We start from the raw sequence: 18,705 nt of genomic DNA, 5'->3' as shown, positions 1-18,705 counted from the left end.
GATAGATGAACGTCGAAACCAGATATGGAAATCTTAGGGACAGGAGGATGCCTTTAATTTTATGTAAAGTTTCATAATGTTATGTATTTCGTCAATAAACGTGTGTTTAGAAGGGCTTTTATAACATGTTTTATTACCTTATTTCATTTTTATCATTCAACTTGTGTCAAGTATTATGAGATTATTTCCACCCAGACAATTTTTAAAGTGATTTCGGATCAAATACTTAACTCTTCAAATTCGCCGATGTGTGCAGTTCGTTTTGTCATCTCTTTATACACAAGAATAAACAGAAACTGCATTTGTTTGTTCACGTGATTTTTCGGATTTTATGATAAAGACCCAATGATGCTTTTTATTTTACATTCAATACAAATTGATGTTTACGTTGTTTATAACAAATAAACTCGAAATAATTATTTAAATGTATGATTCTTTAGTTCTTCAAATGAGGGAATAGTTGTGTTTATATTCTAGTTGAAGGAATTCGTTTTTTAATATAGGACAATGTTTTCATTCGTCGAATATATTTATATATCATCAAGCAATATCAAACACTCGTTACTCAATGATATTGTGACTATGGAATTAAAACAGATGATTGTGTTCAAGCGAGAAAAATACTAGAGAAAATGAGAATAGAAGTAAAAGGATTTCATACAGGGTGTGCCAACGTAAACAAAACGGCAGAGTGTTCGTGTTCGTCCAAGCAAATCGCTCGGACGGGTCGATTTTATTCTCGAGGGGACATCTTTTGCAATAAAGTTTTTGCGATTCTGAATAGAACAGACAACAAAACATTTTAAAAACTCGTTTATTTTGTATTCAGATTCGCAAAAACTTTATTGCAAAAGATGTCCCCTCGAGAATAAAATCGACCTGTCCGAGCGATTTGCTTGGACGAACACGAACACTCTGCCGCCCCACCAGTGGGCGAGTGGTCTCCGTTGCCGCTCATAGCGGTGGTGACCGGACCCTAAACACTGGGAAGTTCGGTCGTGGGTTCGCGCCGCGACTCGGACAGGCTGGCTGCTAGGAGTTTTCCGGGTTTTCTCCTAGCCAATAACGACTGAATAGGAGGCCAGTTCCCCATAAAAGTCCTCTCGGAAGGCACGGTTTCCCGCGCGATACGTTAAGGCCGTGAGATAAACGGCCGGCTCTTCGGTCGCATAGCGATCATCACGTCACTCATCGGAGAAAAAAGCTATATATATAGGGCTATAATCTCCATATGAACCAACATCATACAAAAGACAAAAGACAAAGAACACTCTGCCGTTTCGTTTTCGTTGGCCCACCCTGTATATTGTAAACACGTCGAGAAGAGGTTAATTAAATAAAGTAATGTAAATCGCCAGCGTCAGACGAGTGCAGGCCGATTGTGTATTAAAAGTTCGGTCATTAACAGATTTACACACTTACCTGGCTGCAAGATGGAATTTCCTTTCCCGGATGGAATTTTCTCATGTGTCTGTTTAAGTTTTCTTTCGATGTGTACGTGCCGTTGCAAAAATTACAGGAAAATGGCCGCTCTCCAGTGTGACTTCTCGAGTGAATTCTTAAACTGTACGAAGAATAAAAAAGTTTTCCGCACATGTCACATATACGGCTCTTCATCTTCGGGTCATTTGGTGACATCTAATTATTAATGCGTTTTCAGTTAATACTTAACAAAGTATGAAAACAAAAAACGTAACTCTTTAAATGCAAATACTTCGTATCAATTGTTTATAAAAGTAAATGCTTTTGTTCAAGTTTTATTAAACTACGTGTACGGTAAATTATTTTATAAAAATATATCGTACGAGATGCAGCGTAATTTCCTTAGATCTTATTATTGACATTAGCAATAACGCACATTCGTGCAATGTTTCCGACCGTAAGTTGAATTGAATCTTAAAAAGGTAATATAATTCGTAATTTTAACAAAATAACATAAAGTAGTTTAATAACACCGTAAACAATGAAGAACACATTTCTGGTATTTCTATTTTAAACGAATTTGTATTTACTTTAGATAAAACCTCTTGAGGATGCATTCCGTACGCGTGCCGTTCTAATTGATCTTTTAGTTTAAAGCTCCGTTCACAGTCTTTGTAATTGCACTTGTACGGTCTTTCATCCGAATGCACTGTTAGGTGCCGTTTGTAATTGCTCGAACTCAAAAAACGACTTCCGCAGGTGTCGCATTTATATTGCTTCTCGCCCGTGTGAATTCGCATGTGTCTTTGTAAATTTCGTTTCAACCCAAATGTTTTACCGCATATCGGGCATTGATGGTTTTCTTCCTTTTAAAAAATTCCGTTGAGTAAAAATAAGTAATTATTGATAAATTTAAACAGAAATTATTGATGATATTAAAAATATTATGGTCAAATCTATAATATGTACTGTAGGTACGATACGAGATTATGATCGAAAGTGTTTTCTCATAAACTTTGAAAAAACATTGCCATGTAAAAAGTGTTTTACAAAATAAAAGTTTTTCTCACCATTTTTGATGTTAATTCATTTAATTTAAAGAGTAGTTTGTAGACATTTTGCCGAAAATGAAAACAACAATGCATAGAAATAATACATTATAATTTGATTGTTTTCCGTGAGTGATTGAATGCGCATGACTTAAACACACGAATACTGCAGTTGGGAACACGTAGATGTAATTGCGTTTCATTCCTGTTTTCTCCTGTGACTTTTGGCTGATTTCATAGTATTTTCGTTACGTTCAGTACTATATGTGTGAAATGTACACGAATGTACATATCACAATGTACGAACGTAAAACGTACACGAAGTTTCTCTCCAAGAACTTCTTGGAGAGAAACTTCGTCGTCAAACTTAACTTGACACAAGACATTCTAATTCGTGTCGGTCGATCCTTACTTCTGGAAACAGATTGAAAGTTGTCTATTGTTCCAGATGTGTTTCCCTATAAAAGTTTTTAAATATCGTTTTAAAAATATTATTTTATTATATTCGTTTGTTTTTATGGTTTAACCCGTGTTAGAAACGATACAATCATTTTGACCCCAGACATTTTTCAAAGTCGTATCAAATGGAAATACTTAATTTATCAGATTCAGAGGTTTGTATGCTTTATTTCGCTATCTCGAAATACACAGTAATAAACAGAGACTTGCATTAATATAATTGCTTAGGATCGTTTACAGATTTCATACGTTTGGTATAATAAAGACCAAATGATAGCTTTTCTATTAGGGGAAAGTCGCTACTATTGACCACTTAATTTTTAAATATACATTTGGTGACTTAGAATATCTTCTATTTGAAATTAAGACCATTTAAAAAATAAAATATTTTCGAGTCTTTTCTTTATCCTGTTACACAACCAGAGATGTAGCAGTTAATGCAGAAAAAACTTCATTAAACTGACAAATAATAATAGATGGAAAAAATTCACACAAATGTAACTTTTGTTTTTAATGTAAAAAACGTCAGATCCTGTAATAAAAGGCTGACGTTTGATATTAATTTTAACTTGAATTTTTTATCTATTATTTGTCATTTTAATGAATTGTTTTCTTCGAGCCGATTTAACTGTTACTTCTGTGGTTGTGTAAAAGGATAAAGGAAAGACTCGAAAATATTTTATTTTTGTAAATAGTCTTAGCTTCAAACACTTATTTTTTTTAATATTTAAAGCCAATAATTCGATTACGAAATTAATCTTTTCGCCATATTAATCAGCATGCCTCGATTAACAAAAACTACGAGATAAAGCAAACGTTTAACATTCGCGATTTTCCTGTACTTTCAATGTAAATTGAAGTGTTTGTTGTTTGAAAAAGAAAGAAAAAACAAGTAATAATTAATCGTATGGCTTTTTAGTTCTTGGAATGTGGAGATAATTGTACCAGAATAAAAAAACAATTAAGTAGTTTTTTAATAATGTATGACGTTTTTATGTATGGAATACATTTATATATTATAACGCATTGTCAGATATTCGTGTCTCAGGAATATTTTACTACGGTATTAAAAGAGACGATCTAGCAGGAAAAGCACTACGAGAAAAAGAGAAAGAGTTACAGAAATCTCAGAAAGAAAAGCAGCCAGTGCAACAAAAGAAATAATTATGATTGCGCGCATCGCAGCGAAATCCTTTGCATGTGTTGTAAATGAAATAAACAGTATTCTCTATACAAATTATCTCAGTAAATGAAATATATACATCTTAAATTTGAAAGGAATTAGAAAATTGTAAAAATTCTGGAATTTAGTTCAAATTTAGTCACACACAGCAGTCTGAGTTCAACCTGTTCCACTTCTGACGACAATTTGCTAATTACATTTTTTCTAGTGTCAAAATAAATTACCTAAATCTTTCTTAATCGGCAGCGTGTTTTACCTTGAAACATAAACAGCGATTAACAGCTGACTCCTGTAGTTACATAACAATAAGATATCGTGCATTTATATTTTCTCGAATCAAATTAAAACACACATTTGAGCAGCGTTTTCAGAAAATTAATTAACCTCATTTATTAATGATAGTTGCCGTAATTAGCAACACCTCATTTCAGTTTATGTGGCACAGGATTGACCAATTTCACACACTTATCACTCCTCGCAGAGTATTCAACAATACAGAGTCTGAGACTAGCTAGAAAGTTACACTCTTTATTGGTTTAAAATCTGAAAATAAAACGAATCCAAATTAAGTTTTTTTATTAATGGGTATATATTTATACGCACGAAATTAATTAATTACAGCAATAAAAGTAGTTTTACCAGCGATTATTTAGAAGCAATTATATCGGATATAAATGCAGTTTAATAGTACGAAGAAGAAACAGGAGACCAAAAAAGACACTCGCAGTTTGCTGGAAGCACGCTGACATTTTGAATACGCCTATTGTTTGGCTAGACGCGCGGAGTACTGCTCACACAACGAAAAACAACGCCACACCATTTATTTCAATCCATTCTATCAAATTGTTAACGAGAAATCTATAAAAATATAATTTTTAAAATTTATATTGTAATTGAATTGAAATGGAACTTATGTTTTTAAAATTAAAAAAAATTTAGTTACCAAAATGAAATTAAAGTAAAACATATAATATGAGAATTTAACTCGAATTGTACAGTCCCAATAATAATAATAATAATGATAATAATAATACTAATAAATGGCCTTTCTTCAAATCGAATTTATACTGCGTGATCAAACTAACTCATTAAACTTTGAATTTCTATATGGTTTATATTAAACCATAATTCCTTTATTTCTTTGAAATAATGTCTATTAAACTGATAAACTATAATTAAGGAAGAATTTAAAGATATTAAATTTTAAGAAATGAAACTCTGATTATACACATTTTTTTATTTATAAAATCGTCTCACCTCAATGTAAATTATTATAGGCCTATATCAACAAGCTTTAAACATAAATTTTACAACAGTAAGGTAATTTATTTTAAAAACAACTTATTTAATTACATCAGCTAAAAACAATAAAATTGTAATATTTCTAGTGTTATATTTAATTTGATTTAGAAAAGAATGATTGTCGTCATTCTCGTATCTTATCTCAGAGAATGTTTTGTTATTTGCAGGTCCACTCTTGACCGATAAAAGGCATTTCTGTGTAATGAGTGAAGAATTGTTTGCAGGAAACACCCGAGTTGAGGATGTTTAACTTCTGTTGTTTACGGAATACTAAAATTGAAGCCAATGTTACAGAATTATACAAGAATATATGAAAAACAAAGAACAATATATTTCATGCAAATGAAGATATTTTAGATTATTTTGTAAATATTTTGTTCTCGCAAAATACACTTTATATAAATTGTTTCACAAATTAATGTAATTTCCACATATTTTTAAAAGTATTTGTGCGTATCGGTAATATTTGTGAAGACAGGTACAAGCAGTTGTGTATATGGTGTTATGGTATCGTTCGAGTTGGTTGTAAACTTTAATTTTCAGTTTAAACAAAAAAAACCAGAGAAAAGTAAAATGGTTTTCTATCAGCACCCAAAAGTTTAACAATGCTTTAAAATTAGTGCCCTTAAACTTATAATATATTTGATTAACTGAAGGAAGTTCAGATTGGTTTTAATATTTTCATCATATGTTACAGGCTTATACAATCAGAAGAGAAAGAATGGAAAGTATCAATGTGACAGTTGCAAGAAAGAATTCGCTTCGAAGAGTACTTTAAAATATCGTGAAAGGTTTCACACTGGAGAAGGGCTGTTGTCTCGCTAATTCTGTAATCGACAATTTAAATAAACACGTGGAAATTCACACTGGAGAGAAATCATTTACGAGTGATCTTTGCAAACGAAGATTTACACAAAAAGATACTCTGATAACAATAATATCGAATAATGATGTTATTTTTACGAAGAAAAATTTGAATATTAATTGATCAAAATGATTGACTCGTTGAATTTGTTTAAAAACGTTTTAATACCGGTGTTTAGATTTTTTGAGTGTTTAAACACATTTCGAATAAAACACTTGATATCCTGGACAGAAACAAAAAATGGTTTCTAGAGTTTATTAATAAATAAAAGTTTAGTTTAGATGCTGTGGTTTTTTTCTATTTTCAGTACGTTTATTATTTATTTGGGATGAAAGGATTCATTTCTAGTAATCGTGAATAATTTCTTTGTTACGGTATTATAATCTGTCTATGGAAAAAATCAACTTGGATATTAACTGCTTAGTTATGGCAAGTTACTTCGGTTTGTACCTGATTTGTTGAAAATGTCTCGACCGTTGTAAACAGTATTAGGGAAGCTACACTCTTTGGTATTGGAGTGCCAAGAAGATTTCATTACAGATCAAAATTTGATAGCTGCGTGTGGCAATTTTTTTTGAAAAATGTTTTCTTGTAAGTGGAAAATTTTAAATTCAAATTTGGGATGGGTAGTCAATAAAATAAGAAAGCTAAGCATAAAAGAAATTAAAATTTAAGCTCGCAGTTCATTAAAAATTGTTAAAATACAGGGGAAAATTTCATATTACCACCATCTCTATTTTGATATTTTTTAGGCTATGTTTAATATTAAAAAAAACGTAGAAGTTAACAATTAGCAATATTTGCTAGACTTTTACAGTCACTTTTGCATCCACTTAAATGGGATTCTTTGGACAAATAAATTGAAATGTTAAGTGGTTAATGCATATTTGAACACACAAACGTCGAGAAATGCGAAACTCCCGGGGAGGAGAATATGATCGATCACTATACTTTACCTACGAGATATTCTATACCAGCTGGGAAAGTAAAATCAATACGAAAAATGAAAATACCGATTTACTTGAAATATATTTGTAAATGTTAGACATAAATAAAAATTTATTTACAGTAAACATTTATACAGATATAACTATTTTATCGTTGCAAAGGAATTAGAAATAAATCCACTTTACAAAAATACATTAGCCCACTTATATTTCTGATGATGAAATAAACAATTAATAACAATGCAAAAATTTATTTTTATTGCTAATATTATTTGACTAATTGCCACATACTATATTTTAAATAACATTCATAGTTACTTGCATATATAGAGAATATATATTGATATTATACGTGAATTTTAGGATAATTGCTAAAATACAATTAACGGTATTCTCTACATATAAAATCAATATTTATATCTGTATTCCAAAAGGTCCTAGAATTTTATTAATTTCATTTTTAATGTCGTCCAAGATGGGTTTAATAACTTTCAGTGCATTTGCACACGCATCTAAGTAGACTTGGTTCGAAGGATTTTCCACCGCCGATTTTAACTCATCTAATGCTTTTACCAATGATTCGAAAACGCCATCAATTGGGGTACCTTTTACTTTCTTAATAACGTCCGTAATGCTCTGAATGTCATCACCTACAAGAGTCCTGTTCGGGCTGCTGTTTTCCAAATGGGATATTAAAGATCCGAGAGAATTTATTAATTTCTCCGCATCGTCTTTCCACTCCAATGGATTGGGAAATTCCCATTTCGGTAACTGAAAACCATAAACGTTTAGTATTTAACACAAAAATACACGATACGTACGTCACTCGTATCTATAAAGCGTACTAACCGATACGTCTTTTCTTTTTCTTACAACACCCCCATCGACATTGTACAACAAGATAATTCCTACAAATAATTATTGGAAACGAAATTTAATAAATAACGTATTAAATAATTAATATAAATAACAATTCAAAATAAAAAATTCTTACCAAAGAAAGCGTAAATGAAGAATGTTTTATTCATGGTGTATGTTGGCTATCGATGGTGAGATATTCGTAATATTCGGGTGTTTGTCGATAATGGAGCCGATACTCGTATATATATACATTTAAAAATGTTGTTGCTAAATCTGAATTTTGTAAGACATTCGGTGATTTAAATGAAAAAGCAGAAATGTTACTAAAATTGCTTAAAATATTTTGTAATTTAAAATGTTTGGTAAATTGTAGCTGATAAATCACAACAGATAGTTACTTGTTAGACAATTTTCAAAACACCAAACACTCAGTTTAAGGATTTTAATTACGAACGGAAAGAATGTATTAATATATTACCGAAAAATCGTTTCGTATTAATATTTTACATGTAATTTTATTTCTTTTTTAATTGTTTATTAATGGTATTGTCTTAGGAAATGAGTTTAAGGATTATTTATGTATACAAAAGATCGAAAATGGCTGTAAATTTCTCTGTAAAAAACAAAATTCTGAAATCAAGTGCCGTTTTGAAAATACAAATTGCCACATTTGAGTGCAGTTGTGGTGTTTTATACATCTGTAACGAATTTTTATGGGCGTTTTTCATCGTTGTTGTTGTCGAACGAGGTAAAAATGTATAATAATTGTTGGCTTTTATGATTATTTTATTTTTTACTTTGTCGAATTCTTTTATAAGTGTTTATTTTTAATACCATAACGTCAAATGTATACATATGTTACTCGGCTGAAGAGGCTTTTGAACAGGCCGAAATAAATTTAGGGAAATTTTTGCGTTGATTGAAAAGAAAATCGAAAAAGGTGTGTGATGAGTGTAATTATAATGAAAAACCAACGAGGTTCCTAATTATTTGTGGCAAAAGTTGCCAATCTAACTGACGATTGGTGTGGATTCGGTCTGATCGACGAATGAAGACAACTCGAGGCATGGATGTTCAGCCATGCTGGAAGGTTTTCTGTTTAATTTCTGGGTACTTGTTAGATGCGTGAAAAAAACCGGAAATCTTCGTGCTGCCCGACTGTCGGTGAGACGGCAACCTTCCACCAACTACCAAACTACAGCGATTTTAGCCATTCTTCCACAGATGAAGCTAGTCTAATTAATTTTGAACGTGTTGATATTTGGCTTCACTCTTGTAGTTTGGAAAATGTATTCCCCTTTAGAGGAAAAGTGTGTAAATTCTAATTCCAATTTCGATATTCTTAATCCATAGATGATATTAATTAAAACTTATACTGAAGCATTACTCAACGCAATATGGATTTTATTACTTAACAATAATTTCAAAAAGGTATTATTCATTTCTGTGGGAGTAAAAAACAATTTATTAGTATAAATTTTTTACATTTATGCAATACGAAAGTGACCATGTGAGAAAAAGCTATTTTCGTTTTTCGTAACTTTTTAAGTTTTACAAAATTTTCTAATAAAATCATGATGATATTATTAGAAAATTTATAAAATCACTACAGATGTTATGATTATTTCCCTAAAGTTTGGTACAGTTAAGTATTATCATTTAATAGTGGATTGCTCGTTGGTGTGTAAAGGTTGACGGTGCACACAAATGTAAATGTCGAATTGAAAATACTTTGATCCTACTTTGAGCTAACGCTTTTTTGTTTCAATTTCACGAATTCAAGCAAAAAACTTGGAATTTATATAGATTTATATATTTAAATTGCGTCAAAATTGAAAGCTGTTTACGCGCAGACAATTCTTTTTTGTTGTGTGATGCCATATTAAACTTGGTATAATGAATTGTTTCCTATTCGTAACTATTATCCGAATAGCCGAGCAGATGCCAGCCTACAACTTCGGGAGGACACGAAATCTAACCGGAGAGGATCAAAAGATTATAAAAATTAGAGAAAGAAATTAAAAAATTTAATCTTTTTTAAACAGTTTTACTTTCAAAATCTCCATTCTCCATTCAAATAGCGTTATTTCTAAACTATGGTTAGGAAAATTGCATTTAAAATAAATTTTAATCTTTCTTTTCATTTTTTAAAAATAACGACAAATTTCATGACGATTAAAAACTAAATTCGGTTGTCACGCTTAAAACAACGATGCATATTTTAATATTTAATGGCTCATTATTACTAATCAATAATATATATTTGTTGTAAATGAAATATTTTCGTATTTGATTCATTCAATAATAAACGAAAAAATTCTGTAATATATTAATCGAGTTAAATTGTTACACTGAATTATATACCCGGACTTTTAAATCCTTTATTCACACTTTTATTCAAGTATTTACAAGAGAGTAACAAGCGAATCGAGTTAAATGAATTAAAGACAGAAAACTCAAACATATTCACTACAAAATTCTCTGTATTTAAGTTATTTCTCTTCTAAAGGAGAATGAATACAGTATATAAATAAGACGTAAAAGGAAATACATTCTTTTCGTTGAAATTTGATCTGGAAACTTCACAAAAAAATAAATTAAAAATAACCAAAATGTTATATTACAAAATGTAACTATTTAAAGATTTACGTATGCAACTAGTTAATAAATATTGGTCGCACAATGTTTCAACTTCTTGGTAATTTTGTATGAAGTAACAAAGTTCAACAGAATTCACGTATCAACTTTAGGGCTTTTGTTTTGTTTCAAATATTTTCTCCCGAAAAGTTAGAGAGATGACCGGCACATCTTTATTCCTAACAGGAAAAGTATAACTGCTTTAATTTGTCATATGATTTAAGAAGTTTCCAGAGCTTTATATGATTCTTTCTCCGATCCAATACAGAAGTACAATTGGTAATAAAACTTTACAATTTGTGAAATTTTCCAAACTGACGAAGCTCCTACAAATATGTCCCATACGTACTCTGCCAATCCCTCATCCCATATTATTAGGGGAGGGATTTCCACCGAATCGTGAAATTGTAAATAATGGACGTTAAACTAAATAATGACATCTTTTAGTCGAAACAGTCCCTACTTATCATCTAAATTACTATAAAACAAGCAGAGAATTTAACATCCCATATCGTACTGTTTGCAGAAAACTTTAAGATAGTAATTTAGCAAAACAAGATCTTAATGATAGATGAAATTCCGTGTTAGGTATTCAAACTGAAACAAAAAATTCTTTATCATATAACTAAATTACAAAATCATATAAGTAAAGCCAAATGGCAGACACAAATACTTCCTGCATGTAAATTGAACCAACATATCTTGAACTGAGCCGAGAAATTGTACATATAAGTAAAAGATTGTGCAGACCTTATTTACATTTTCTCTGTTTTTTATTGCTGTTTATTCCTTTAAGACTAGAAAACAATGAAAAACAGCTCTCTATCGCCTGAAACAGAAGAAAGCATTAAAATTAGTACAATTATTTATATTTAGAAAAGTATAAAAATAAAAACAATTACCCGAGTAACAGTCAATTTGGTAAAAGTAAAGTCTAAGCATTGAATTCCCAATTTAGGACCATCCAACAATTTCAATGTAGAAATTAGCTGAAAAATTTTTTCGTTACTTTTCTTATATTTTAATTAATATTATAACTCTATATATAAGTACTACTATTTATAACCACATATTTATTTAATTGAATAATTTTTTATATTATTACCTTTAGTCTATTGTTTGTATCCATTCGAAAAGTACAAAACCTTTTCAATTCTACCAAGGGGGACGTAGCCTAATTTTAGAAAAACAAACAAGGGGGAAAATATATACACATATATAAGAAAATATAAAAATTAAACTAGTAATTCGTTAATTTATTATTATATTTTTATAAAAAGTTGAAAATTCGTGTATAGAAACTCAAGAAATTACGTTTAGATAAAATTAACTATTCACGATAAACCTGGACATCCATTATTTTTACTTTTTGGCAAAAAATGAAAATGTCTCTGATAAAAATTAATGATAATTAATGATTAAACTTTTATTTAATCGCCATTAAAATTGTTTTCGGCCCGATGAACAGAATGAGCGCCCTTTTTTTGGACCCATAATGGGGGTCACCTGTAAGTGGTGAAGGATTGGAGCCAACATACTTGGCACAAACCGCCCATTAACCCCGTTAACTATGAACCGCGTAATAAACTTACCGAAACGGATAACTCGGCACCGAGTAATAAGACGACTTCTGTAATACTTATTACTATAATCAGAACAGAAATCAGAATGATAAGAAAATAATTATCGACTTCTTTATAAAGCAAAATTAACAAAACGAAACAAATTATAGAGATGGATGTACAATACGCAGCACTGGAAATCCCATAGAATATACGATTAAATTCTTCCATTCGAATACAACATTCTTTATATTTCTTACGAAAATATTGCAGAAAGTAAGTCACTTCATTCAAATTACAATGACAACTGCGTATATCATTCGATAAATCATCGAATTTTCTCTTGATCACAATGGCAAATATCACGAACACGACTCCTGTGCATATGGCTAAAGTGTTGAGTAAACAAGTAGCCAGATACAACGTAACAGAACACATTGACGCCACGAAATTATTAGTAGATTCGGCCACAGTGGGATAAAGATGCAGAGTCATCAAGATATTGACACCTATAACCATCATAAGAACACAAACAGATGTGAAAGGGATTAAAATGTTTTGATACTTTTGCAGTCTCCGAGTTTCTCCATTATTCTCAAATGTTAAGTGAATTTTATATCCATTTCTTTCGTTGATCATCAGGAAAATATAAAAGCTACAAATCATCGAACTGTATATGAACGTAAGTCCATAATTCAGTGTTATATCCGACGAAAATAATTTTAGAAAGTCGGAACAAAAATAAACTGAACGCCTTCTTGGTAGCCAATACATTAATTGTAAAACTGTATGATAAATTATTAGTGTTGTTAATATTAAAAATTGATGTAACCTTTTACAAATGCCACGTCTTTTGTTTTGGTGGGAACATTTCAATACATTATTTACACCAATTACTTTCATGAAATTTAATGTTGGAGCGAGTAGAAAACACGAACAGTACCTGACATCCCTCTTCTCTATATTTATATACATAATTTTGGGTTAAACTTTAAAATCATAAGACCTAAACTTACAAGCGATCTAAACGTTAGTTAATGCAGGTATTAATAATGAATGATATATGTACTGTACAGTGCAATCGATAGCATGTACTTAACGTACACGTATATGGACGTGTACGATCTCATAACTTTAACGGATGAGTGCTATCGTCTTAAGTCAATGGCATTTCACTTCGTTCTGCCAATAAATATATTGATGGTTAATGCAAAATCCATTAAGTTAATGTAAAAGTATAATTTCGTATCTAAAATGCACTTTAGACGTTACATAACTGTAATAAAGCTTTGGTTTCACAACAAGATAGGGCTTAATTAACTAATGTTAAATTTAATATGATACACTTATAGTTTCCAACAGAAAATTTAACTTATATATGAGTTAATACTGTTTTAGCTAAGAAATGAAAAGATATTAAATAATAATTGTGGATTGTAGAGTCGAGTTTAGACAATCCGAATCTTTCCTGTGTTATGCATAGATAAGACAAGACCCGAATTTTCATCATATATTTATCTATAAAATTAAATCTGGTCCTACAAATGTTCTATGGGCTTCAAATTTAGTCGTGTAAGTAAAAATATCCATGGCCTACGTCAAATGATCTTGTTCCCCCCCTCTTTCTAGGCCCGGTATCAAACTTCACAATATTTCGGAAACTAAATTTATCTGCTCATCAACGAATGTAATGGAAATCCAATTAATTTCATATTTGACAGTAATCGTGAAGAGTACGTGACACATATATGTGTATCACGTATACGTCACGAAATAATATATATAATTGTCATCCCACATCCGACGAAATGAATTATATTCTTCAATATTATCGTGAATAATTTAGAGAATGCTGTCTTCAGTTACAAAAATTCAATTGGATGTTTAATGGTCTTTGTAGTTGCGGTTTTGTGCATCGATTTCAGTAATTTGTTTTATTCTCTGCGTTTCAGTATAGGTCTATAAATCAATAGACAAATATTTAAGAAATAGTTTGATATTAATTTTGAATTTAGTAATAACAATTACTTCGGTTATCGCCTTAATCGCTGCTCAAGTATCAATTTCGGTAAATTTCTCAGTGCATTTAGACGATTTCTACAGTTTTGGACTCAGGGGACCTTAAAACGTCGAAAAATGCAAAAATATCCAGGGTGTTTTCAGTATGTATGGAAGATTTTGTGTGTGGGGGACACGATTTTGTTCGCTCTTCTTTAAAGCTTAATAACTCCTGTAGAATCTGTCCAAAATTCCTGAAATTTTCTAAAATTTTGCAGGTAGGTTTGCTTATTAGGGGGATTGATTTTATTAAATTTTGGTGGTTAAAGGTGAAAGAGGTAGGGAGATAATGAGGGTCGTGTGCATCTCCCGTAGGATCAGACTTCACGACGATTTACTCGTTATAAAACCCATCCACCCTCAAAATTAAGCATTTCGCATTTTATAATAGTTAAAATTATTTTAAAAAATTTTAAATAAAATATGATAACAGATGGTGCCACCGAAATTTTAAAAGTTGCCGGGAAAGTTCAGCAACTCGTTGCTGGTTTGTTCTACGTTATAAAGGCATTTATGTCACTGGAAGAGTAAAGGTACTCATCTGTAGCATGTCCTGGAATTGAAGCATCCCGGTATCTGTGAAGAACCCATTTTGTTTTGGATTTTATCTCCAAGTATCTGGCAACCTTACTTATGTCTCGATTATGTCTATATGTAGGGTGGTATAATTCAAAGTTAGGATTTCTGATTGTTTGTCGAGAAGATTACTAGTTGTAGAGCAATAGGAAATGATGGACTATTGGGTACTGGATAGTGGGTTTGGAATGATTGATAAATACATGCCTCAAAAATCTTTACAAATTGATGAAAATGAAAATAATGGTGGGGTACACAGAAACCCAACTGATTCGATTTGGTGGTACTAGAGAGAAGCGGCTTATAAAAGGCATTATATTAAAGGATCGTGATTTTAAAATATTTATACTCATTAAGCACTGTCATCAAAAATCATATAACGTTTATTTTGATTAAATTTAGAAGATTTTGGAATGATCTCCGCATGGTCTTGGGATCATTAGCAAATTTGTTAATATAATGGTGTTTATATTGTAATAGTGTTACAATGTTATGTTATGTAAATTAAGGTAGCTAAGAATTTCCGCTGGTGAGAGAAGAAGAATGAATTTTATTGTGTGGTTTCTTTAAATTGTGCGAGTACAAATATGTTATTTTTTTTAATAGACAGGAATTTATTTATTGAGTGGGTAAATAAGTCGTAAGTGTTTTGTACTTTATACTTAATGCTTTGGAAGGAGCGTACAAAAAGTCCAGTTTATTCAACAAACAAATTTTGATACAGAAGACTGTAACCAAAACATAATTGCGATGGTAACAAAACGATTTATTTTTGTTTTGAATAGTTGCGTAGCGAATCAAACTTCTTACGTCACTGCTTTGTACGTAATTAATAAAATATTGTAACTTTCTGGTGTCCATGGAAGATATGTGTGATAAATAATTTAAGGTGTGTGCGACACGTTATAGACCTTTACGGAAGGGTAAAATGGTGGATGAGTAGCATAAGCACAGTCTTACGTAAGATAAGTGTAACGTGTAATTACTTAACTCTAACGGAAACAAATACAAATCGCATTGAAAGAATAAACGAATTTAATACAGATTATATCATGTATAACATATGTTACATACATTAGCGGCGTCATCGGGACTCACGCTTGTTAGTTAAATAGTATTTTGTGAACGAAAAGTTTTTTTCTACAGTGCGAAACTATAAACAAATTGGTTCACATTTTTTTTCTTTGTTTGATTGGAATACAAAACTTGTTAAATTTAGGTTACAATTATTAAGTACTAAATGACAAAGATAGTAATTTAAATCGAGTTTTCAAATACGAAATGATGTAAATCATTTGCATTTCTTCCGTTTATTGCCATTATTTACCTCTTTTAAACTGGACAAGAGAGAAAAGGAACTTTCTATTATCTGCAAGAAAAAAAATGTTGAGTTAATTCTTTTATTGTTTGTAAAGTATAAAAATGAAAGCAAACTTACTCGAGTAACAGTCAATTTAGTTACAGTAAAATCCAAGCATTGTATGCCCATTCCAGGACCATCCAGTAATTTTAATGTAGAAATCAGCTGAAAGAATTAAGACTTCGTAAATCTTTTACTATAATTATATAATACTATATTTACTATAAATACTATATTTTACTATAATTATATAATGATTATAATAAAATATATTTTTATTAAGTTATTTAAATATTCTACCAATATATTTTTTTACCGTAAACTTTACAAAACAAGCCTGTTGTTTTACCTGTAGTCTATCGTTGCTATCCATTTCAACAGTACAAAATCTTTTCAGTTCCATTAATGGTGACATAGCCTATATATGAGCATTAGAAAAGGTGTATAAAAACAATAGTAAAATTGAATGGAATATTGCTTAAAAATTATATAGACCTAATTATTGATTTATATACATAACAGAAGATAAACTCATCAAAGTAATGTGCATTATATTTTGATAAAACAATTAGGAACATTGTCATTTTACTCGTTTTCTGAGAGAACGTTCCTATTTTTCTTTCGTTTATTTAGATAAAAATACAGAAATAAGCTAGCAGTAAACATTGAAAAATACCGAAATTCACATTTTTATGTAAGTAAGATTTTCTTCAAAATTCGTGTTCCTTTTTCTTTAATTTGAACTCGTCTTCGTGTTAATGTCAACGTTTAATCTTGAGAAAGGACGACTTTTATTTATAACAAGAAATTCTTACAGATGCATAATCGTTTTCAATTAATAAGTTACGAAAAATACTCAAAAATAATGGATTTTTATGTTTTTAAATGCAAGTTGTGTTAATTATTTAATTATATAAATATACAGAAACTTACCGAAATTGATACTTGAGCACATACTAGTATGATACTCAAAGTTATTATTATTATGAAACACAAAATTAATATCAAACTAATTTTTAAATATTTGTCTACTGATTTATATAGTAAAATGCAGAGAACAAAGCAAATTACAGAAATCGATGCACAATAGGCGCAACTAAGAGTTCCATAAAACATCCGATTGTATTCTTCTAATCCGAGACAGCATTCTTTAAATTTCTGACGAAAATATCGAAGAACATAATTGATTTCGTCGGATCTGGGGTGACAATTATATATATTATTTGCCAAAACATCGAATTTTCCCTTGATAACAATAGAAAGTATTACGACCATTAAACTACAATATACAGCACAAACATTAGTTAAAGAATAAGCACAAAATAAAGTAATGGAGCAAACCGTAGCCACCAAATCATTTGTAGACTTAGCTACCGTGGAATAAACATTTAAACCAAACAATATATATAGAAATATAAATATAATGATAATTAAAGCGCAAGAAAAGATTATTAAGTACTTCTGGCATCTTTGTAACATGTACAGTTCACGAATGTCGTCGAATATCAAATTCATCTGATTTCCATTGTATTCGTTGACGAGCAGAAAAATATAAATGCCACATACTGTAGCACTGTAAATGATGATAAAGCCATAGTTCATCGTAGTATCCGAAGAAAAAGTATTTATATATTCAGAACAAATGTAAACTGAATATCGTTTTGGTAACCAATACATAAGATGTAACGTTATGTGATGAATCAGGAGGATGCTTAATATTAGAAATCGGTGCAATTGTACGCAGGTGTTTCCATTTTCCTTTTGATGTACGCATCGCGTAATATTACGGATTGATATTAATTTCATGAAATTTAATGTGGGAGAAAGTAATAAACACGAACAGTTATTTGCAACACGGAAACTCCCTTCTTCCTCATACATGATGTTTGTCCTATAATCGAATCCTTACGTTTGTAACGATGAAGTTGTGTATGAATCTCAGGTTTATATTAAATTGTACAGTATTATATATTGATTTTAATTACTTTGATTATCAGTTAATATTGTAGAACGTTTTAACTAATTATAGAGAATATATATATATAATAAATTCATTATTTATAGAATATTAGTGAAAATGAAACCATTAGAGATCGATAATCTCATTTAAATAATGAAGTCGCGATACAGCAATAAATTCTAGTAATACGATTTAAATTTATGTACAGTACCTAATTACACTAATTGTAGATTAAAAATATAAGCATGTAACTAAACCTATAAATTGAAAAAATAATGATTAATTTTGAATTATTTAAATAAAATTATAATGTAGACGAAGTGTGGATGTAAATTTAAAACACGAGCCATTGGCTCAATTTGTGTTGCATCCGAAGACCTCACTTATTGCATTATTTTGCAAATTACGAATGCATCACTAAATGAATTGATTTACTATAAGTTAATAGGGAATTAACAGGGATG

At 30.3% G+C, this 18,705-nt stretch overlaps 1 protein-coding gene across 1 annotated transcript; it reads right to left on the bottom strand.

Moving 5' to 3' along the window:
* Window positions 1-16,152: 16,152 nt before the first annotated feature.
* LOC136990385 (uncharacterized) lies at window positions 16,153-17,883 on the bottom strand. The gene is made up of 5 exons (XM_067288776.1): window positions 17,741-17,883; window positions 17,215-17,560; window positions 16,631-16,699; window positions 16,360-16,446; window positions 16,153-16,290 (listed from the first exon to the last, which is right to left on the bottom strand). Exons 1-5 carry the CDS (start codon window positions 17,881-17,883, stop codon window positions 16,213-16,215), a joined length of 723 nt encoding a protein of 240 aa, XP_067144877.1. The 3' UTR covers window positions 16,153-16,212.
* Window positions 17,884-18,705: the final 822 nt, after the last annotated feature.

This window comes from Centruroides vittatus, unplaced genomic scaffold (assembly GCF_030686945.1).
Source record: "Centruroides vittatus isolate TY-2023 unplaced genomic scaffold, ASM3068694v2 scaffold_907, whole genome shotgun sequence".
Classification (NCBI taxonomy): domain Eukaryota; kingdom Metazoa; phylum Arthropoda; class Arachnida; order Scorpiones; family Buthidae; genus Centruroides; species Centruroides vittatus.
The sequence above is the reverse complement of the archived record's forward strand: the minus strand, read 5'-3'. Positions and strand labels throughout refer to the sequence as shown.

Excerpts from the sequence above, each read along its gene's own strand:
- LOC136990385 (XM_067288776.1), bottom strand. The coding sequence starts at position 17,883 with ATGAACTATGGCTTTATCATCATTTACAGTGCTACAGTATGTGGCATT. Across the intron at positions 16,700-17,214 it reads GTGCTCAAGTATCAATTTCG|GCTATGTCACCATTAATGGA; the intron begins GTAAGTTTCTGT and ends GCTCATATATAG. Across the intron at positions 16,447-16,630 it reads ATAGCAACGATAGACTACAG|CTGATTTCTACATTAAAATT; the intron begins GTAAAACAACAG and ends TAATTCTTTCAG.